The 23175-nt window shown below is 35.1% G+C and overlaps 1 protein-coding gene across 5 annotated transcripts in view; it reads right to left on the bottom strand.

Annotated features, from left to right (window-relative positions):
- The window catches only part of CAB39L (calcium binding protein 39 like), a 118826-nt gene that overhangs the window by 55994 nt on the left and 39657 nt on the right, over positions 1–23175 (bottom strand). For 3 of the 5 annotated variants that reach the window (XM_081306578.1, XM_081306580.1, XM_081306579.1), the window contains exons 4-5: positions 4607–4749; positions 1280–1444 (exon numbers count right to left, since the gene is read on the bottom strand). In XM_081306578.1, the coding sequence (XP_081162704.1) occupies positions 1280–1444; positions 4607–4708 (267 nt within the window). In that variant the 5' untranslated portion in view covers positions 4709–4749. Of the gene's footprint in view, positions 1–1279; positions 1445–4606; positions 4750–21912; positions 22260–23175 lie in introns of those variants that run through there. The other 2 variants (XM_081306581.1, XM_081306582.1) reach the window with 2 other exon arrangements.

Raw genomic sequence — 23175 nt, 5'->3', positions numbered from 1 at the left:
GTGATGCTGCACCTTGGTCCAGAGCAGTGAGGTTGAGCTATCTATGGGCTGAGACCTCTGTTACCATAAACACCCCCTGCAAAAAAAAAAAAAAAAAAAAAAAAAAAAAAAAAAAAAAAAAAAAAAAAAAAATTTCCTCCTCTAAGTCATTCTTGTTGGGAATTTTGGTCACAGTGACTTAAAAGCTGATTAAAAGGTTATGGGCTTCAATAAAGGTCAAAGATAAAGAAATAGAAAAGGGAGAGAAAAAAAAGAGAGAAAGACAGGTGTATCTGAAAGAAAGGAAGAGTTGAATTCTGGGCCTTTCAAGGTTGTACTCAGTCTGGTTTCCAGCTCTCACACCTGTGGGCACTTCCCCCAGAGCAGTCTTGCCCTGCATTCTTTTTTTTCTAGCTAATCTGCCCAGAGAGCTGTGGGCTAGTATTTCCACAGAGTCTCCGGAGCCATGACCTTATCTCAGCCTCATCACAGAAATCACTATAATTAGTTTTTCTTCCTCTTGGTCAGTGAACAAAACTAAAAGCAATTCACTTGAGAAATCTGCATATCTCCTCTGTCTCAGAATCTATGGAGACTCAAGAGCTTACTGCTAAGCACACCATGGTAGAAACAAAACCAGAAACAAAAGCAAAACCAGGACTTCCATTATCTAACCAGACAATGTCCAAACTTGCCTATGTATATGTTTTTTCTGAGAAAAAAAAAATCATTAAGACATACAATGTATAATAAAATGTTTATACATATTTACTGCTTATATTTCTAGGCTTTTCTTTTATTTATTAAGCAAATTATGTATAGCTGCTTTCAAACTGAGATAAATGTTACTAGCATTTAACAAACTTCTTAAATCATTTGTATATTTTGAATGAAAAGAACTGGCTTGGAAGAGACCGCCAGTCTGTATTTGAATCCTACTTTAAGGTCTTAAGCTGAGTGACTTTGGGAAAATTACTTAATATCTTTGAATATTAGGTTCTCTTTTATCTATAAAATGGTACTGATAATACAGTGTTAACCACAAAGGCAATTTTAAGAATTGAAGTAGTTGAGCACTTGAAACCATATATGGCATATAGTAATTACTCAACAAATGTTATCTGTTATCATTAGATATTAACCTTGCTACCTGAGCATAAAACTATGGTACACCTTTTTGCTTTTTTTTAAGATGAAAGTGATTTCAGAAGTTTTAGGAATAACTGTTTTTAATATAATAAACAGTAATAATTTTTAAAAGTCAATATTGAGAGCTGTCATCCTTTGACAGATTGTTCACCTCAAAGTCTATCAGCTGTAGGTCAGCTATGAGTGTCACCAGCAGCCCACTGTTGTAGAGTTCTTGTGCCAGCTGAGCCACTGCTTCTGTGGGGGGTTCTTTGTCACTTGTACCACACAAAATTTCTTTCATTGCTTGCAGTGATTTTGACACTTCTTCTGAAGCCTGGTGACCAAAAAGTATGTTAATAGTTAAAAAGAACAAAAAATTTCAGGCCATAAACAAACAAGAAAACCATTTCTTGGACCTTTTTTATTTATAATCAAAGACCATTATACAGTTATAAAAAACAAAATACTAATAGGCACTGCCTTTGTTATTTTGGAAATTGTCCTAAAATTTATATAAAGATCTCTAATATTTCTACTTAGTCAACATAATTGAAATCATTTTACTATAAGCTATAACTCATAACTAGTAACTAAATAGAAATTTTATTTTTGAAAATTGAGTCCACTTTAAAGACTTATCAGCAGTTACTCGTCTTTATTTAAAGCATCATGTTGAGATTGGTTTTTCAACAAATCTCTATTTTCCTGATCTTTTATGGACCGAGTATGAAATCATAAGTGGTCAAAATTAAGTTTGTCAACAAATTTATACATTATATGGCATCACCACTTTTTAGTTATTGTGAAACTTAAAAATAACTCATTATTACATTTAAAGAAAAATGCAAACGTATAGAGACAGAATATAGATTAGTGGGTGTTAAAGAGGAGGGGGAGAGAAAAATGAGGGATTGCTAATGGGTACAGTGTTTCTTCTTGAGGTGATGAAAATGTTCCAGAATTAGTATTGATAGACTACATAAAAATAGGTCATGTAGCAAGGCACTGCTTTTTTGGGGAGGGTACTGGGGATTGAACCGAGGGGTGCTCTACCACTGAGTCACATTCTCAGCCCTTTTTATTTTTCACTCTGAGACAAGGTCTTGCTAAGTTGCCGAGGCTGGCCTCAAACTTGTGATCCTCTTGTTTCAGTGTCCTGAGTTGCTGGGATTACAGACTTGCACCACTATAACCAGCAAGGCACCGTGTGTGTGTGTGTGTGTGTGTTTGTGTGTGTGTGTGTGTGTGTGTGTGTTGCTGGGAATTGAACCCAGGGCCTTGTGCATGTAAGGCAAGCACTCTACCAACTGATCTATATCACCAGCCCCTACTTTTCTTTATAGTTGTCTTACCTGTATATACATCCCAAAACAATATAGCTTACTTCTTCTAATTTGAACTTTATGGAGTGATATTTGTACCCTTTCATGACTTGTTTCTTTCATTCAACATTACATGAGTGCGATTCACCTACGCTGCTGCATGTAGGCAGCAGTTCTTTGCTTTCCATCTCTGTAATATTCAGTTCATGGCTACATCACTTCTTTTTGGGGGCCTATGAACAACAATGCTGGGAACATTCTTCTAGGAACAGCATATTTTTCCTGGTGTACATACTCAAGAATATCTCTAGAGTTTATACCTAGGAGTGGAACTTCAGGGTTTTAGCATATGCATATCCTCATATTTAATAGATAATACTAAATCAGTCTTTTTTTTTTTTTTAACGTTTACCTGTCTGAGATTTTATTAGCAGGATTGTAGCGGCCAGTCGTAGAAGAGAAGAGAGTTGAGAGAGAGAGAAGAGAGAGGGGGAGAGAGAGAGGAGAGGGGGAAAGAGAGAGGAGAGAGAATAAGAGAGCGAGCATGAACAGGGTGTTGATATTTATGGGCTTAAAGCAGGATGAGGAGGAGCAAGGTGAGTGGGCTGTTAACTTCTTCATTGGTTGAGAGTTCACGCCACTTCAGGGATTGGAGGTGTGCCATTCAAAGTTCGCGCCGTTCACAGGGATTGGAAGTGACAGTTCGTGTGCCATTCAGTGTGTCATGGACCTGAACTCCCGAAAGAGAAGCATTCCGGGCGCCATCTTTACCAATATTCCTCCCTTTTTTGTTTTGGTTTGGGGACGACGGACTCGATCTGGCTACTTCCTGCTGAGTAGGGGCGTTGTTTAGAGGGAGGGAGGGAGGTCTATTGGTTGGAGAAGAAGGGCCAGAAGGCTCCATATCCATGCGCTGAAGGCATGGATTCCCTCCGGGAAGAAGTCCATGAATGTGCCCTGCAACAATCTGCAGGCCGGTGGTGGATGTCAGGCAGGTGATCAGGAGTGGTTGGGCTCAGAGTTTGGGAACGGGGTTCCGCCTTGAGTGACGGGGATCCCCATCCCGGGTTTCGGCACCAATGTAAAGGACCATGGAAAAGCTCTGTAAACTCAACAAACCAAAACAGATGTTTACCTGTCTGAGATTTTATTAGCAGGACCGTAGTGGCCAGTCACAGAAGGGAAGAGAGTTGAGAGAGAGAGAGAGAGAAGAGAGAGGGAGAAAGAGGAGAGGGGGGAGAGAGAGGGGAGGGGGAGAGAGAGAGGAAAGAGAGTAAGAGTAAGAGCCTAAATCAGTCTTTAAAGCTGGTGCATCAGTGTGTACTTGTCACTCACAGTAAGTGAAAGTTCCTACTGCTTACCATCCTTTCTGACACTTAACATCATCATATTTTTCATTTTTGCCAAGATAATAGGTGTGTAATATGAATTTACTGTATTTTTAATTGGTCTTTTCCTGATTATTAATTAAAAGAAAGAAACTTTTTTCTTCTTTCTGTCATTTAACATTTAGAATTACATACTTTTTTTATGAAGGTCATTTTTTTTTCTGTTTGACTTAATATTATAAAGAACACTAGAATTAAGATATTTCTCCATCCCTTTATAGAATTTAAGATTGTGTCATATACTGAGACAGAAAAATACTGTGAACCCAAGGATATTTATTTTATAGATATCTTGAATCTTATAAAATAGTCACTTTAGAGAGAAACTGAACATGTAGGAATGAACATCTCGTTCAAAGGAATAACTAAAATACTAAAAACAAAAAACAACCTACCTGAAGTAAGCTTTGCTTACTAAGACTTTAAAACATCATGAGATAAAATTGTACTGATGTAGAAACTATCAGTCAGCCTTTAAATAAAACCTTTTCCTTTTCACATCACTATAAGATGACAATGTAAATAGTCACCAATATAATCCCTGAGATCTTTAAGCTCTAAAGTCCATAGAAATCCAGGGCTGCTCAGAAGCCCTCAGCTGTGAGCCAAAAGTTAAAGACAAAAGACTGGACAGTTATCAGTTGCATAAAACCTGAAATCAATTTTACTGTACTTACACCCTGCATGCACACTACAGACCACACTTGGGGTTCTTCATTAAGCTTTTGCATTGGATTTTGGCTTTGGAATACAGTATTTTAATAATGTTATTGTTTTTGCTCATACCTTGTCAGTCTTTTTGTCTTGCTTTTCCAAAATAGCCATGTTGTCTTTCAGTATTTTCACGATTTCTGCTGGATTTTTGTGTGATTTACTAAACAAAGGCATTTTCTTTCATATATAAAATTCTCCTCTTCCAATATGGAATGCTAAAAACAAACAAGCCAAGAAAATCATAACTTTAACTCAATATGCTGAAGTTGTTATACCAAAATGTCTTTTAAATTTTTAATAACAGCAATAATTTGTAACATTAAAAGTTAACAAACTAAAACAAGTTGTTTTATGCCAAATTATAAAATACCTCAAGAAAGATATTTTAAAATATTTATCTAAAAGTTTTTATTCAATGTCTTTATTTTTTCCAGCAATACAAATATAAGGCTTATGTAAGAATACAAAAAGAATATTTAATTAAAGTGAGTTGTGATGATGATACTACTAATGATAAAATAAAACATAAAACTTAAGTGGGATTAGGATTCATATACTGTCACAAAACAATATTTAAAAGCATACCAATAACTACTGCATGGCAATTTCAAAATTGATATGTAAAATAAATTAGAATCTATTCTTTATTTACTCTTCAAATATTCAGTTGTTCTTATTCACTGATGAAAAAGCCTCTTCTATACATAATACCATGTACATATAATATACCAGTAGGGCATGATTTATTTTCCTAATGCCCTACTGGAGGGTGAAGGGGAGAAAAGAAGTATATCAATTCTAGTCATTCAGAATATTTATTGCAGGCCTGGGGTTGTGGCTCAGTGGCAAAGCGCTTGCCTAGCATGCATGAGGCACTGTGCTCGATCTTTAACACCACGTAAATATAAAGGTATTATGTCCACCTAAAACCTAAAATAAATATTAAAAAAACTAACAGAATATCTGTTGCATAGAGCAAGAAAGCCAAATATGGCTGTAACTGCTGTAATGTATTAGGGGGGAAAATAATCTAGAAACCAAAGGCTCCAGCAAGTAAAGAATTGCTATTAATTTACATCTATAAGCTAAAATATTTCAGCTACTACTGAAATACAACTTTAAAAATAAAACTTCCCATGACCCAAGTGCCCAGAGATAGTATTTCATTGATGACTATACTACAATTATAAATTTAGGATATATATTCCCTTCAAATTTTTACTATATGTATAAAAATATTTTTTAAATAAAACTAGCATACTAAGCATAATATTTGGCAACTGTTTTTTTATTTTTATATCCTGAACATCATTTCATTAATATGTTCAGATCTACTATAATATTTATATAATACAGTAGTAGGGCATGATTTATTTTGGAGCATAATATATTTATATAATATACCAGTAGGGCATGATTTATTTTCCTAATTTTCCCTAATGTTCATATTATTAACAATGATGCAGTTAATCAAGGAAGAAAGAATATTGTGCATAAATGCATATACCAATTGATAGCAGCACCCTAGGCAGCTACTTCCGTTATATAACCTTGACTATGCTTCCAAATTCTTCATCCTCTTAGATTTCTATTTATTTTCCAAATCTGTTTCTCCAGGATTTCTGCCAGATCTGTGAACTACCTTAGATCCATCCAATAAATTCCTCAAGTAACAAAATCAGTATTTGTTATTTGTGATCAAGCATTCCAATGGGATATATATGTTATAAAATAGGAACCAAAAATGTTGGTGTGAATTTTGATGACAAAAAAGGAAACTAAAAAAACATTACCCATTTCCAGAGAACTTCCCAATGTGGGAAGGGTATGTAGAGGTATTTGTCCATTTTCAGTCCAAGGAAAAATTTGAAAAGCACAATAAAAAACCAAATCAGTTTATAAAGCTAATACAAAGTTGACAGAGCATTTGAAGACAGAAATACATGAAGATCTCACTGTGTTTTTCAAATTTTTCCTTGGACTGAAAATGGACAAAAAGTTCAAAGACATAGTTAATGAATTATTTCACTAAAGAAAAAGGCATAGTAGTTGCATGTTCTAGACATGTTCCTTAAGTCACTTACACATTTTCTCATTATTTTTAAAATATATATTTACTCTCTGAATACTTAATACTCAGCGTTCAAACATTTGGCATTAAAACAGAATTTTAAAAAGATGGGGCTGGGGTTGTGGCTCATCGGTAGAGCACTTGCCTAGCACGTGTGAGGCCCGGGGTTCGATGCTCAACACCACATAAAAATAAATAAATAAATAAAGGTATTGTGTCCAACTATAACTAAAAAATTAATATTAAAAAAAGGAAAAGAATCTAAATGAATTTGTGTGATTGTTCTCTTTCTTTGTGTAGTCCTGTCACATTAAGGGAAAGAAATATAACTACAGGAATTTCAACTAAATACTCCCTGACATCAAAACAGAGCATAAGTATGATATGGTATTACATATATATGATATGAAATTTTTTTTGTCCCTTACCTATTGCTCTGCTTGGTTTTTACCATATTGATCGAATTCTAATGTTAATTTGTTGGAATTATAAATGCTTTCAGGACTTCCATGTTAATAATGTGGTTAGCCAGTGTTTCTTGATTCATTATCTCCTTGAATTTTCATTTGTTGGTTCATTCACTTATTCACTGAACAAATAACCTGAGTAAGTACTATGTATAAGCACCTTGCTTAGTGCTAGGGATAGAGCCATGAACAAGAAAAACATAATTCCTGTTCTTTGGAGCTTATTAAGTAGGAAAAAAAGCAGACATTTTAGGGGCAATGGGATTATATAGCAGTCTAATACTATATGGTGCCTCTTAATAAACAGTATTCTTTTAAAATTATTTCCTATTTTAAATGTACCTAGTTACTATAATAAGTATAATATGTAATAATGTTATAAAATTTCAAAGGATCTTTACTTTTCAATTTTAGGACCCATACTTTGAGGGAACTCAAAGCTCATACATTCAAATGATGCAGCTCCAGCCCCCAAAGCTCCAGCAAATTACAACATTTCCTACGTGCCCAGTTCTCCATGTCCAGTCCCACTCTACTCCCAGACCAAACACTTCCCCCCTTCACCCACAAACTTGGGGATGCTATTCTGTTTGGGAAAGTGTACTGGTCACTGTGTATGCATCTACTCCAATACCATCATTTACCCCATTAGTTATTTAAGAAATGAGCCAACTGACCACGCACAGTGGCTCATACCTGTAATCCCACCTGCTTGGGAGGCTGATATAGGAGATCAGCTTGGGCAACTGGATAACTTAGTGAGCTCCTGTTTCAAAATTAAAAATAAAAAAAGGCCTGAGGATGTACCTCAGTCATAAAATTCTTGCTTAGCATGCTCAAGGCCCTGGGTTCAGTTTCCAATACAGCAAACAAACAAACAAAAAAGAAGTGAGCCAACTGGCATTCAAAACCACCTGCTACATAAACACAAGATTGACAGACTAGATTCAGAAGTTATCACCACTGTCTGGTTGTCATTTTCCTATCTGTAAAGTGAAGGGGTTCTTAAAGTAAGATAGCACATCATATATTGAAATTAGGCCATATATAGTGGACTCTAGGTTATTAATCACTATTTCATGTTCATTCCAAGTCTTTAACTCTTACCATCCATCATGGTCAAACATAAAGTGCTTAAGGTAGGGACAAAAGGAATAGCAGAGCCCTGAAAACTTGCCTTCTGGGGATAAGATGGTGACAGAAATTTTTCCTTAAAGACTATCTTAAGAGTTTTCCTTTTTTTTTGTGTGTGTGTGTGTGTGATGTTGGGGATTGAACCCAGGGCCTTGTGCATGCAAGGCAAGCACTCTGTCAACTGAGCTATATCCTCAGCCCTTATCTTAAAGTTTTAAGAATGGACTATATGGTGGCAGGTGGTGGTGTGTGCCTGTAATTCCAGCAGCTTGAGGCTGAGGCAGGAGAATTGCAGGTTAAAAACCAGCCTCAGCAAAAGTGAGGCACTAAGCAACTCAGTGAGCCCCTGTCTCTAAATAAAATACAAAATGGCTGGGGACGTGGCTCAGTGGCTGAGTGTCCCTGAGTTCAAACCCCAGTACTCTCCCCGCTAAAACAAAAAAGATGGACTGAACATTATATTTCAGCAAAGCAGGCAGTAGAGACAGGAAAAGATGCCATGTCAATCTAACACACTGCTGTTAGATGAATGCCTCTTAGGGGTGGAAAACTTGAGGCCAGGCACATCATCCTGTCCTCAGCATTATTGCTGACAGGGGAGCCATGCAGCACACAAATGTTAATAGACTGACACTGGCCCTATTGCACTTTTTCACTTTCAAAACGAGTAAACTGGGGCTGGGATTGTGGCTTGGTGGTAGAGCTCTCGCCTCTCATGTGTGAGGCATAGGGTTCGATCCTCAGCACCAAATTAAAAATAAATAAAACAAAGATTTTTTTTTTTAAGTGAGTAAATTGGGTGGCGCACGCCTATAATCCCAGTGATTTGGGAGACTGAGACAGGAGAATCGTGTTCAGAGTCAGCCTCAGCAACTCCGAAGCGCTGAAGTCTACGAAGTTCTGGGAAAGAAAGTCTATAACCTCATAATTAAATCTCTAGCTAATATATATCATTTATTTGTGAACACATTATGTATACTTATTAAAACAAAAAATGAGATGGAATAAAGCCCAAAAAGTGCTCAACGAAATGCTAAAAAAAAAAAAAATTCAGAAATAGTCTTGAAAGGAAGTCTTTATATTGTTGGCAAGACATGTAGGAGGGTGAGAATCTACAATTATAATTCATTCATAAGGGAATAAAAATAAACAAGAATTGAACAAAGAAGTTAAAAAGGAAACCTAAAACCTCCAAGAAAAGGATGGAAATAATGATAGAAGAAGAAAATCTCTGGAGCTAATTTGGTCCCTGCCTCTTCTGGTGACAGATCTGTCTGCTGTGCTCCCTACTCTATCCCACCAAAAGGGTGGGAATATGACCCAGTCATGCCAGAGTGTTCCATTATGCCAGCTACAGCAGTTGGCTCACAAGCTAATCAAAATTTAAAAGGTGGAAGGCACAAGCATTAGTAAGGATTGGAAAAAAGGGAAACTTGTACATTGTTATAGAAAGTGGTAAGGGAGGTTCCTCTAAATGTTAGAACTTGGGGCTGGGGTTGTGGCTCAGCGGCAGAGGCTCATCTACCATGTGGAAGGCCCTGGGTTCCATTCTCAGCACCACATAAAGATAAGTAAATAAAATAAAGGTATTGTGTCCAATTACAACTAAAAAACAAATATTTTTAAAAAAATGTTAGACCTACTAACTGATCCAGTAATCCTACTGCTGGATAAGTATCCAGAGGAACTGAAATCAGAATGTTGAAGAGAGATCTGCACTCCCATACTCACTGCAGCGCTATTCATAACAGCCAATGTGTAGAATCAACCTAAATGTGTAAGCAGATGAATGGATAAAGAAAATGTGGTATATACTGTAGAATGGGAGAAAATCTTTGCCAGCTGTTCCTCTGAGAGGGGATTAATATCCAGAATACATAAAGAACTCAAAACATTTAATAATCAAAAAACAAATAATAAATGGGCAAAGGAACTAAACAGACACTTCTCAAAAGAATAAATACAAATGGTCAACAAATATATGAAAAAATGTTCAAAATCTCTAGTAATCAGGGAAATGCAAATCAAAACTAAGATTTCATCTTATTCCAGTCAGAATGGCAGTTATGAAGAACACAAATAATGTTAAATGCTGGTGAGGATGTGGGGGAAAAGTACATTGTTGGTGGGAATGCAAATTACTATAGCCACTCTGGAAAGGAGTGTAGAGATTCCTCAAAAAATTAGAAATGGAACCACCAAATGACTTAGCTGCCTATTCCTTGGTCTTTATCCAAAAGAACTAAAATCAGCATACTCTAGTAATATAGACAATACAATGTTTATAGCAGCACAATTCACAAGAGCCAAATTATAGTCCAGATGCCCATCAATAGATTAATAGATCAGCCATAAAGAAAAATGAAATAATGTCCTTTGCCAGTAAATGAATAGAAATGGAGAACATCATGCTAACTGAAATAAGCCAGACTCAGAAAATCAAGGGTAGGATGTTTTCTCTCATATGGGGAAACTAGAGCAAAAAAAAGGGAAAGAAGGCAGCTGGAGGGCGGGAGTGAGATCATATCATAAATATATAGGGAACATCAGTGGAGGAGGGAGGGTGGGAAGAGGGAAAGATGGGAAAGTGGAGGAAATGAAATGAACTTAAGAAAATCATGTTGTATGCATAGATAAGTGTACTACAGGGAATTTCACTTTTATGTATATATGGAAAGTACCAATAAAAAATAAATAAATGAGGGGCTGGGGTTGTAGCTCAGTGGTAGAGCACTTGCCCTGCATGCATGAGGTCCTGGGTTCAATCCCCAATACCCCATAAAAATAAACAAATAAAAATAAAAATATTGTGTCCATCTACAACAACAACAAAAATATACACACATACACACACACACATACACATACACACACAAAAAGACAAGGTCATTTAAAAAAATGAATGAGTGAAGGAAAAAATCAGTAAGGTAAAGGAAGAATAGGGGGAGAGAGGAGGGAAGGGAAAGTGGGATTGAAAGAGATTGAAATTAAAGATTCTACCCATGTATGACTTTATCAGTGAACCCAACTATTATGTATAATTATAATACTCTAATAAAAAGAAAAGAACAAAAAAATGTGGCATGTGTAAATAATGGAATGCTGTTCAGCTTCAAAGGAGGGGGGAATTGTCATTTGTGACAAGTTGGATGAATCTGGAGAACATTATGCTAAGCGAAATAAATCAGACACAAAAAGTCAAACACTGCATGGTCTCACTTATATAGGGAATCTAAAGCAGTTTAACTGAGTATGGTGGTGCATACCTATAATCCCAGCAACTTGGGAGGCTGAGGCAGGAGGATCTGAAATTCAAGGCCAACCTGGACAATTTAGAGAGGCCCCAAATAAATGAAAATGGAGAGGGATGTAGCTCAATAGTAGAGTGCCCTGAGGTTCAATCCCTAGTACCACCACCACCACCACTAAAAACAGTGAACTCAGAAGTAGAGAGTAGAACGATGGTTACCAGAGAATGAGAGGGTGAAAAGGGAGGGACTAAAGAGTTGTGGATTGGATGGTACAAAGTTTCAGATAGACAGGAGGAATAGTTTTGAGATATATTGAACAGTAGGATGAGATGACTCTAGTCAATAATAGTATATATTTTAAACTAATGGTAAACTTCAAATGTCTTACCATAAAAAATGACAGGTAAGTGAAATGATGGCTATGTTAATTAGCTTGATATAATTATTACATTGTATACATTTCAAATAGCATACTGTACCCCACCAAATGTATATAATTATTTGTCTATCAAAAATAATAATTAAAAATCCTTCAATAGAACTTTCCTTCTTAATATTTTAAGTTCAATAATTTAAAAGTTGAGCTTATTACTTAATTGAATGTAATAAGATATAAATTTTTTTTATTGGTTGTTCAAAACATTACATAGTTCTTGATGTATCATATTTCACACTTTGATTCAAGTGAGTTATGAACTCCCATTTTTACCCCGTATACAGATTGCAGAGTCACATCAGTTACACTTCCACTGATTTACATATCGACATACTCATGTCTGTTGTATTTTGCTGCCTTTCCTATCCTCTACTATCCCCCCTCCCCTCCCCTCCCCTCTTCTCTCTCTACCCCCTCTACTGTAATTCATTTCTCCCCCTTGTATTATTTTTCCCTTTCCCCTCACTTCCTCTTGTATGTAATTTTGTATAACCCTAAGGGTCTCCTTCCATTTCCAAGCAATTTCCCTTCTCTCTCCCTGGCCCTCCCACCTCTCATCCCTGTTTAATGTTAGTCATCTTCTCATGCTCTTCTTCCCTACTCTGTTCTTAGTTACTCTCCTTATATCAAAGAAGACATTTGGCATTTGTTTTTTTAGGGATTGGCTAGCTTCACTTAGCATAATCTGCTCTAATGCCATCCATTTCCCTCCAAATTCTATAATTTTGTCATTTTTTAATGCAGAGTAATACTCCATTGTGTATAAATGCCACATTTTTTTTATCCATTCGTCTATTGAAGGGCATCTAGGTTGCTTCCACAGTCTTACTATTGTGAATTGTACTGCTATGAACATCGATGTAGCAGTGTCCCTGTAGCATGCTCTTTTTAGGTCTTTAGGGAATAGACCCAGAAGGGGAATAGCTGGATCAAATGGTGGTTCCATTCCCAGCTTTCCAAGAAATCTCCATACTGCTTTCCAAATTGGTTGCACCAATTTGCAGTCCCACCAACAATGTACAAGTGTACCCTTTTCCCCACATCCTCGCCAGCACTTGTTGTTGTTTGACTTCATAATGGCTGCCAATCTTACTGGAGTGAGATGATATTTTAGGGTGGTTTTGATTTGCATTTCTCTGACTGCTAGCGATGGTGAGCATTTTTTCATGTACTTGTTGATTGATTGTATGTCCTCCTCTGAGAAGTGTCTGTTTAGGTCCTTGGCCCATTTGTTGATTGGGTTTAAAATATTTATTTTATTTGGCACCAGGTATTGAACCCAGGGGTGCTTGTCATTGGGCTACATCTCAGTCTTTTTTATTTTTTCTGATAGAGTCTCACTAAGTCACTTAGGATCTTGCTAAATTGCTGAGGCTGGCCTTGAACTTGGGATCTTGGACCCTCTGGTCTCCACCACCTGAGTCACTGGGATTACAGGCATGCACCATGGAGCCTAAAACATTTAAATATTAATCATTTAAGTGAAATGTTTTTAAAAGGAGTAGGAAACAATGTAACAGCTTCCTATATTACTCTACAGCTTAAAAATATAAATCAACTGAAGCAATCGCTTTAGTTGCTGGTATAATACATCCTATTTATGATCTGGTATTTACCTATTCGTTAGGTTCTGTTTTTAATTGTTTACTATTACAAATATTACTGTAATACATACTCTTTTGCATGCCTACTTGTGCGTTGACTAAGAGTTTCTTAAGGAATATTGCTTCCAACATTTTTGTTCCTGAATACAAAATATGAATATTATTAAAATATCAAAAAGTTCATGGTTTGGTACAGTTCTAGTCACAAGTCCAAAATGATTTTTTTTTTTGGTTAACTAAATTTAATCAAGAATACTGAGCCAGGTGTGGTGGCACATGCCTATAATCCCAGCTGCTCAGGAGGCTGAGATGGGAGGATCTCAGTTCAAAGCCAGCCTCAGCAAAAGCAAGGCTCTAAGCAACTCAATGAGACCCTGTCTCTAAATAAAATAAAAAATAGGACTGGGGATGTGGCTCAGTGGTCAAGTGCCCCTGAGTTTAATCCCCCGTACACCCACCCACCCACAAATACTAAATAAGGGGCTGGGAATGTGCTAAGTGGTAAAGTCCTTGCCTGGAATACACGAGGCCCTGGGTCGAAATTCCTAAGCACCAAAAACAAAAACAACTAAGAATAACAAATTTTATTTTTTTTGGTGCTAGGGATTGAAACTAGGGTCTCACACATGATAAGCATATGGTGTAACACTGAGCTTACCTCCCAGCCCAATAACAAATTTTAGAAAGGAAGATTAGGTAGGAGGGAATGAAATGAAAAGTGTTATAATAAGGTCACTGTGGCATAAGAAAACAGGTAAATGAAACAAAACAGCTCGGATACAGATATTAATATTGGTGAGTTTCTATTTCTAGGTGTAAAACAATTTCTGTAATTTTATTTTACTTTATTTTATTTATTTATTTTTTGTATTGGGGATTGAACCCAAATGTACTTTACCACTGAGCCACATCCCAACCCTTGTTAATTTTTATTTTGAGACAGTCTCACTAAGTTGCTTAGGGCTTTGCTAAATTACTAAGACCTGTCTTGACGGGCTGGGGATGTGGCTCAAGCGGCAGCACGCTTGCCTGGCATGCGTGTGGCCCGGGTTTGATCCTCAGCACCACATACAAACAAAGATGTTGTGTCCGCCGAAAACTAAAAAATAAATATTAAAAAAATTCTCTCTCTCTCTTAAAAAAAAAAAAAGACCTGTCTTGAATTTATGGTCCTCTTGCCCCAGCCTCCTTGCTGGGATTATTGGCATGTGCCACCATGCCTGACCCAATTTCTATAATTTTAGAAGAGATGAAATGAATCTTTTTTTTTTTTTTGGTGTGTGTGTGTGTGTGTGTGTGTGTGTGTGTGTGTGTGTGTGTGTATTTTGTGGAGCTGGGGAATAAAACCCAGGCCCTTACATGTGCTAGGCAAGCACTTTACCACTGTGCCGAGTCTTCAGCTCTATGATGAAAGAAATCTCAAAGAAAAATACCGACAAATCAAAGTTAATATAAATATGCCACAAATACAAAATTTCTGAATTTCTGTAGATAAAATGATAAAAGTTACAAGCAACCTAGAGAATTCTATGACATGGATATTAAAAACAGGGCTATGCCATTTATAAAGGAAGGTATTTTTAAGTGATCTCATTAAGGAAAAAAATATACATAATGGAAAAACCACAAAGGAGGGCTGGGGCTGTAGCTCAGTGGCAGAGCTCTTGCCTAGCGTGGGTGAGGCCCTGGGTTTGAGCCTTAGTATCTCATAAAATTAAAGAAAATAAAGGCATACTGTACATCTACAACTACATTTTTTTAAATCCACAAAGGAGGAAATATAATTAACACAGTACATATTTAACCATTCTCTGCAACTTGAAAAAATACAAACTCAAAGTGAAACACTATTTTGTCCACTATATAATAGTTTTTTTTTTTTTTTTGACAAAATTTCTATTGATGGAGTGGTGGAACAGGATCTTTCTTTACTGGTGGGAATGTAAATTGGACAGTAATTTGGCCGTGTGGTTCTAGAAACTTAAAATATCCCCAACCTATGACTTCGGAGTAATTCTACCTCTGATTTTCTGTCCTAAGAAAATTAAAACAAGGAGTTATCTTTATGTGGAAAAATGTTTTTTGCAATGTTGGTTTAATAATGAAAAATTTAAAACAATCTAAATGTCTAAAGGAGGAGGATAATTAAACAACTTGTTATATACCTATTTGATATGCTATTGGTGCACGTCATTGATTTTCAATGAAATAAATTTTTCTTACATGTTTACATCTCTGAAATTTAGGTGTGTCTTATAATTGACTTGCAGGTTTTTCCCCTAGTTGGTGGTACAGGAAGTAACTAAATACCTTAATTATTAGGTTTGACGAAACATAGTTTATGGCTATGAAAATGTTTCTGAAGAGTGTGAGATGGAATGAAAATGTTAATATTAGAAATATATCCCATGTTGTAGATCATAACTACAGCTATGTAAAGCAAGCAAACAAAAGCAAAAACAAAGCCTATGTGTAAAAAAATATTTTTTATAATCTTAATTAGTAATTGCTTCTGGGTAATATAGTCAGCTATGGATGCTTAGTTTTCTTCTTCCCTCAAATATTTTTTCCAAATTGTATGTACAATAGACCCTGCATTTGCTTTTATAATGAAAATACCATCTCTCAAATTATATTCTTTTTTAAAAATAATTATTTTTTAAAAATATTTATTTATTTTTTTAGTTTTAAGTGGACACAATATCTTTATTTTATTTTTATGTGGTGTTGAGGATTGAACCCAGCGCCCTGCACATAGCAGGTGAGCACACTATCGCTTGAGCCATATCCCCAGCCCTCAAATTATATTCTTAACAAGTAAACAGATAACCATCTTTTAAAGTTCAGCTTGTGGAATATCTGATTAAAACATTAATCAAATATTATTTTTTTTGGCTATGAAGTTTCATGAAGAGTAGTACTTGGCTCAGATTCTGGAGAGAAAGTCAAAAAAGATCATTCAGCTCTGCTCCCAAGGAACTCAGACGCTATAGATTTTGTACTAGGTTTTGGCAGCATTCCTTTTCTTAAAACACAGGAAAATCTTTCATATTCCTAACTTGTGTGTGTGGCATCACTGAAGATGGCCCAATGTCAACCATTTAAGTGAGTGATTTATATGGAGATGAGAGCTGGGAAGAGGGTACCCAGGGGAAGTGTTCACTTAAGGTATTAAATGCCCTTGTTATTCCACTTAAAATATTTCAAAGGGGAATAAATGTCTGTAGGTAGCTAATGAGTATTTCCAGACCCTTATGTCTAACTTCCTAATGTCCTGTTGTATAACAGTTCTGACTTTCAAAGGTTTCCCCAGAAAATTTGAGGAAGTAGGAAATTTATCTGTGAGGTCAAACCATAAGAAGTACCTGTACAACCAAACTACTAAAGTATTACAAGAAAGTCAGCTAAGAAAAATGAACCTTTTTTTCCTTCATATAAGTTTATTTTATTTTATAGTCAGCAATGAGTCAAAGAGCAACATTTCCAAAATTGTATCTTACAATTCTTAATTTAAAATTAAGGTACATGCACACTTTTTGGTTCTCTTAAGCCAAAAAAATTAAAATAAGCCTACCATCACCTTGAAAATATTCAAAAAGTTTCAAGAATCTAACATTCTTTTACATATATTCCAAATAGGACTCATAAACAGAAATAAATGCAATAAAAATGCATCAAAGGCAAAGAATTGAACCTATAAGATTCATTTTTTTTAGAGAGAGAGTGAGAGAGAGAGAGAATTTTAATATTTATTTTTTAGTATTTGGTGGACACAACATCTTTGTTTGTATGTGGTGCTGAGGATTGAACCCAGGCCGCACGCATGCCAGGCGAGTGCGCTACCGCTTGAGCCACATCCCCAGCCCTATAAGATTCATTTTTAAAGACTCAATAGAATGGTGATTGCATAAGTATACACACCTGTCAATACTAATTAAACTCTTCTTTTAAAATGCATGCATTTGATTATGTGTAAGCTTTAAAATAAATAATACACCTGAAACTTCTACTGCATTGTATACTAGAAGGCCAACCCCTCCGAAATTGTAATTGAGAATTACCTTCACAGAGATGATAAATCCTCATTCATCTGGAAACCATGGTTAGACTAACATCAGAATAAAAACTCCTTTGACAAGAGAAACCCATGTCCCTTAATAGTTTTTTAATTTTTTAAAAAATATTTCTTTAGTTGGAGAAGAACACAATACCTTTATTTTATTTTTTATATGGTGCTGAGGGTCAAACCCAGTACCTTATACATTCAAGGTAGGTGCTCTATCACTGATTACAGCCTCAGTCCCTAGTGTTTTAATTTTAAAGCATGTAACATGGAAGTAAATTTTAAAATAGAATTAATATATGAAGTTAGATTGTATATATTCCTAAGAACCTTACTACTGTTCTAGAAAGAACTAGTAACTTCATTCATTAAGATCACAGCTGTATTTCCATTGACAGCTCTAGTCATTTTTTTGGAGCTAAAATTGTCTACATTTATTAACTATTTTAATGTTGTTAATGAATAATGATTTTTATATTAGAATTTCATAATCTCAATTTATAGTAGGGATCTGAAGCTAGGTTAGTATTCTCAAAAATTGGTAACTATAATGAGAGGATCAGATCTCACTGAAACTTACAAATAGTTATTTTTTTTTTACAACAGAATTACTAAGACAAACTTAGAATTCAGTTTTGTTCAGTCTGTCCTGTAAGTATATATATACTGCACATATTACATTTTGGTTAGATACTGTTACTGGCATTATAAGGTTTATAGGAATTCTGTAAAATGTAACTTTTCATTAAGGACCTCTACCAAATTATTTGCCAACTATAAAAAACATTAACATGGAAGAATAGAGATGAATGTGATCTAACTGAAGTTATTTCTTATTCTATAGAAATATAGAAACCTGAATCACCATGTTGATTCAGTTTTTTTGGCTAGGAAATTTAATATAATCCTTCATCCTTCCAAAGTTGGAAAAGACATGAGTTTCTGCTAGAAACTCAAGACATGTAAGACACAAAACAGGAAACTGTATTGTTTCATTTATAGGTAGTAAAGATTTCAGTTTAAGCCTATTATTTTAATTACCAATGGAATACAAAGTATGAACATAATAGGCATGTTAATATAGCTTTAATAGGTTTTTCCCTTCTTAAGAAAATGTCAGATAAATATTATCTTTAGGCTACATTATAAAGATATACGTATAGGTACATATACACAATAGGAAATTATCCAAATCCATCCCAATTTACTCAATAAATATTTATTAAGAACCTATTATATGCTGTTTAAACTACTCATTTTTTTTGATATAATTTTGAGTACAATGAAGAAAGTGTTTCTTGATCAAATGGAAAAGCTTTCCTACCTCTAAAAATTATCCAAGGTAAATGTAACTTTCCATCTATTATATTGTTTGTTTTATTATATTTATTATATCAAACTTTACATATTGGCACTCTAGAGAAATTTTCCAGGCCAGTATAACCAAAATTAACTTGAATAGGCTTAATTTGAAACTTTCAAATAGGTGATATTTCTTCATATTCTGGGTAAGCATATGCATATGAGTTAAAGTTGACACTTGACTTCAGAATGTCTCATCTACTCAAGATTCCTAGCAGGAAAAACTGCTTTCATTCATCACCTATCCTACTCACTCAGGATTGTCACCAAGGTATACCATGGTCTTTTCTTTTTAAAAGTGAGGCCTATTCTGCCCAACTTTTTTTTTTTTTTGTACCAGGGATTGAACCTAGAGGCACTTACACTGAGCCACATCCCTAGCCGTTTTCTTTCTTTCTTTCTGAGACAGAGTCTCTCTAAATTGCTTAGGGCCTGAGCCTCCCAAGTCGCTGGGATTATAGGCAAGTGCCACTGTGCCCAGCTTCTGTCCTACTTTTGTCTTGTTCACATCTCACAATTCAGTCAATTCTTGTTAGGCCATCTCTTTCTCTTTTTTTTTTTTTTAACATTAGCAGGTTTTTAAAAAAATATTTATTTTTTAGTTGGACACATATCTTTATTTTTATTTATGTTATGTGGTGCTGCGGATCGAACCCAGGGTCTCACATGTGCGAGGCAGGCACTCTACAGCTGAGCCACAACCCCAGCCCCATTAGCAGTTTTTTTAAGTATGTTTTTTTAGTTGTTGATGGACCTTTATTTTATTTGTTTATTTATATGTGGTACAGAGAATCGAACCCAGTGCCTCACACATAGGAGACAAGCGCTCTACCATGGAGCTACAACCCCAGCCCTATTTTCATTTATTTTTTTTATGTGGTGCTAAGGATGGAACCCAGTGCTTCACACATGCCAGGCAAGCGCTCTACCACTGAGCTATGGCCCCAGCCCCCATCTCTTTCTCTTAATGAAAAAAAAAAATCTGTGGCCTTAAATCCTGTTACCTTTTTGGATACCTTGGGAATGCTATTTCATTTCTTTTTTTGTAAATCAAAGAAACAGTACTGTTCTCACATACTGACTATTATTAGTTGCCTACTATGTGCTGCTCGCTGGGCTCCACCTCAGGAATGTTTAAGCATAAAAGCGACAGTTGGAAATATTCCTGTAGCAAGGAAAAGAAATCCCTGAATCTCATAAACAGTGCGATCAACTTGGAAGCATGTGAAAGTAATTAGAAATCCTATATATAATCATCCTTCAAAATACTATTCAACTCTTATTAAACTTGTTTTTCTTCAAGCATTAATATTTAGGATAAATAAAAATAATGTCTTCTTGTTTACTAAGTTTCATCACTAGCGTAGATTTTCTAATCTCTCCTAAGGTGGCAATGGTTTTTCTATAGTATGGATAAAATATGTTCTTAGGCTATAATAAAAGCCCAGCAGCCATTTGATATGTTGTTTCCCAGGCAAAATGAGTTCCAAATTCCCAACAGCCCACAAACTTCTGAAATACAAAGCATTTGTAAATTAGGGATGACTTATTCTTTATGTCTATAGTTACATGCCTGTAGGCTTAAGAAATGGTGCCATCTCTAAGGTAATCCTATTTAATGACTAGTTTTAAAATAAAATTTTCTGAAGATTGTCAAGCTAAATGCAAATTTTCTATCCAAGAACTGAGTGTGGGAAATTATGTAAAGAAGTAAAAGCTTGTTTGTGATATGTCTTTTATATTTACTTTAGACTTTAAGTATAAGATATTAGTCCAGAAAAGGTTTCTACAGACCAGCTAAGTGAGTTGCTTCTTATATATAGGTCAACAGGCAGAGGGAAAAAAACCCCACAAAATTCCACAAAACAAAACCTGTTTTACAGGCTTCTATACACCTAGAGGAGATATTAGGGAACGTACAGTCACTTTATATCTAGGGTGCAGACCCTTTTAATACATTTTGCTGATACTCTGCCAAAGTTTTCCTTTTAGCTAATTCATTCTGCTTTAAAGGATTCACTTGAATCAGTAACTAAGGACATATGTTTCTTCAAGCCTTTACAGGGTAGATTAGAAACTCTGCTTAGAATGGCGCATCTGTATGCAATAATTCAATGTAGTAGTTAACAATACATATACTTCCTCCTATAGAACAATTACATGCTTTCTGTTGATGCCTTTAAAAATATATAGCATGCAATCTATCTAGAGATTATATAAATGAAGGTTTTTATTGGTATTAAAGTAAATATTTTAAGAATTTATTTTTCTTTTCTCTGTTTTTCTGGTTATAATAGTTCTTCAGCAGAGCAATGAGTATGAGAGCTTGGTAGCAGCTATAAGAACAAAATAACTGCTTTCTTTATTCCTTAACTTAGAAATCTATGTGCATTCATTTTATATCAATAGTAAATTTTACTGGTAAATTGTCTAATTTTTATTTTCCTTACAGAACTTTGAAAAAATCAGGTGTCACTATTGGATCTCACAGTAGCATTCAACATTTAAATTATATCCTTTTAATTAATGGTATACAATACTTTAATATGAATTGAGGGAATGATGTAATTTATAATAACTTATAAAACTAGACACCAGTATGATAACTGATGATATAGAGAAAAGGCTAACTTTTGAATTTTCATGCAGTTAAAAGAGAAACACAAAAACTGGTATAATGCCACTATTTTATTTTTGGAAACTCTTTGTAAATAAAAACTCATTTCCAAAATAAGATATTCCATGGACACAGAATAGTTGGTAAAGGTTCAAGTGCCTTAGGCAACAGAGAAGTATTGTTTTGTAGTTGTTGTTTTTGCAAACCTCTCCTAGTAACAGCAGTTCATCATGCAAAAGAAATAAGGTAACAGCATAATTTAAAATAATTTAAAATAAAATAAGCAATAACTGTGGAAAAGTAAAAACTGAAGCCCCACATTAATTCCTTTTCTACATCCCAAACTGGTATAGATAACCTTGTTGCTACTCACCAAATGGTATAGAAACGAGGCTTGTCTACGCAACAGAAAGTAGACACATGGTGAGGTGCTGAAGACAGCTCTTTCTTGGGCTCAAAGCACTTTAGAAGAAGTAGCCTTTTTCTTCCATTTATTAGAGGATGTCTCCTTATTACCAAAGTGTTGCAGAGAAGAGTTTGCACAATTCCTACTTGACTTTCTGCCTCTCTCTCTGAAGATTAACAGTTACCACGGGAAAACGTTAGCAGAAATCGCATAGAGCGGCTGTAAATTTCCACTCTGCTTGCTCTCAGATTCCAAGCTTTGCTTGTCTCTTAATCTGTCACAGGCAGTTCTGTTTCTGGTCAAACCAGCTTGCTTATTCGTCCTCCTCTCCCTCTAACATGCACTTTTCGATACATACCACACAGTCACAGCTCCCTCTTTTTTCCCTCCCCGATTGTGTAATGTCACAGGAATGCAATTAAGCTGAGGCAAAATTAATTCTTGGGCAAAAAAAAAGAAAAAGAAAAGTCTAAGAATAAACAAAAAATCTTCATCACTTTTACTCTGTAAATCTTAAATGTATTCATGCATAAAGTTTTGTCAACTGATTAAACTGGCTTGACCATCTTGGTAAAAAATGTAAATAAAGGTTTCCAACAAAGGTATGTTGATAGTAATAATAGCATTCATCTGCTAATGTATTAGCTCTTCTCCTTCTCCAATCGTAATAAGAAAGTGGAGCAAGTAAACATGAAAGCACTATGAACTTAATCTTGAAATATAAAAAAGCAAAGAAGATTTCGGACTAAGGTATTTATAATTTAATTTTAACAGTTTAATTTTATGAAAATTTAATGAATTTTTAATATGTTTTGAAACTCAGACCAACATTTGCACTTATAAAGGAAAAATTGTAAAGAACCCAGAAAAATACTGACATTAAAAAATGTTATTTATCTGGGGGTAAAAATGGGAGTTCAAAACCCAGTTGAGTCTAATGTATGAAAGACGATATATCATGAGCTCTGCAATGTTTTGAACAATCAATAAAATAAAAATGTTATTTAACATTTAGACCAGCTTAATCATGTCTGTGCAAACTACATGTCACTATTTCATTTGGAAAGAAAGTTTTTCCCCTCTATGCACTATTGGTCAGGATGCATTTTAACTCTTCAATGAGAATTATAAGGCTACAAAAAACCATTTTAAACATTAATATACATCTATAATCATAGAGAAAAATCCCTTAAAATTGAAATTTTCTTTAAGTTTGGGGATGAGGAATTA

The sequence above is a fragment of the Spermophilus citellus genome (assembly GCF_964194105.1).
Source record: "Spermophilus citellus genome assembly, chromosome: 1".
Taxonomy (NCBI): domain Eukaryota; kingdom Metazoa; phylum Chordata; class Mammalia; order Rodentia; family Sciuridae; genus Spermophilus; species Spermophilus citellus.
Note: the sequence above shows the minus strand (reverse complement) of the source record. Positions and strands in the feature narration are given on the sequence as shown.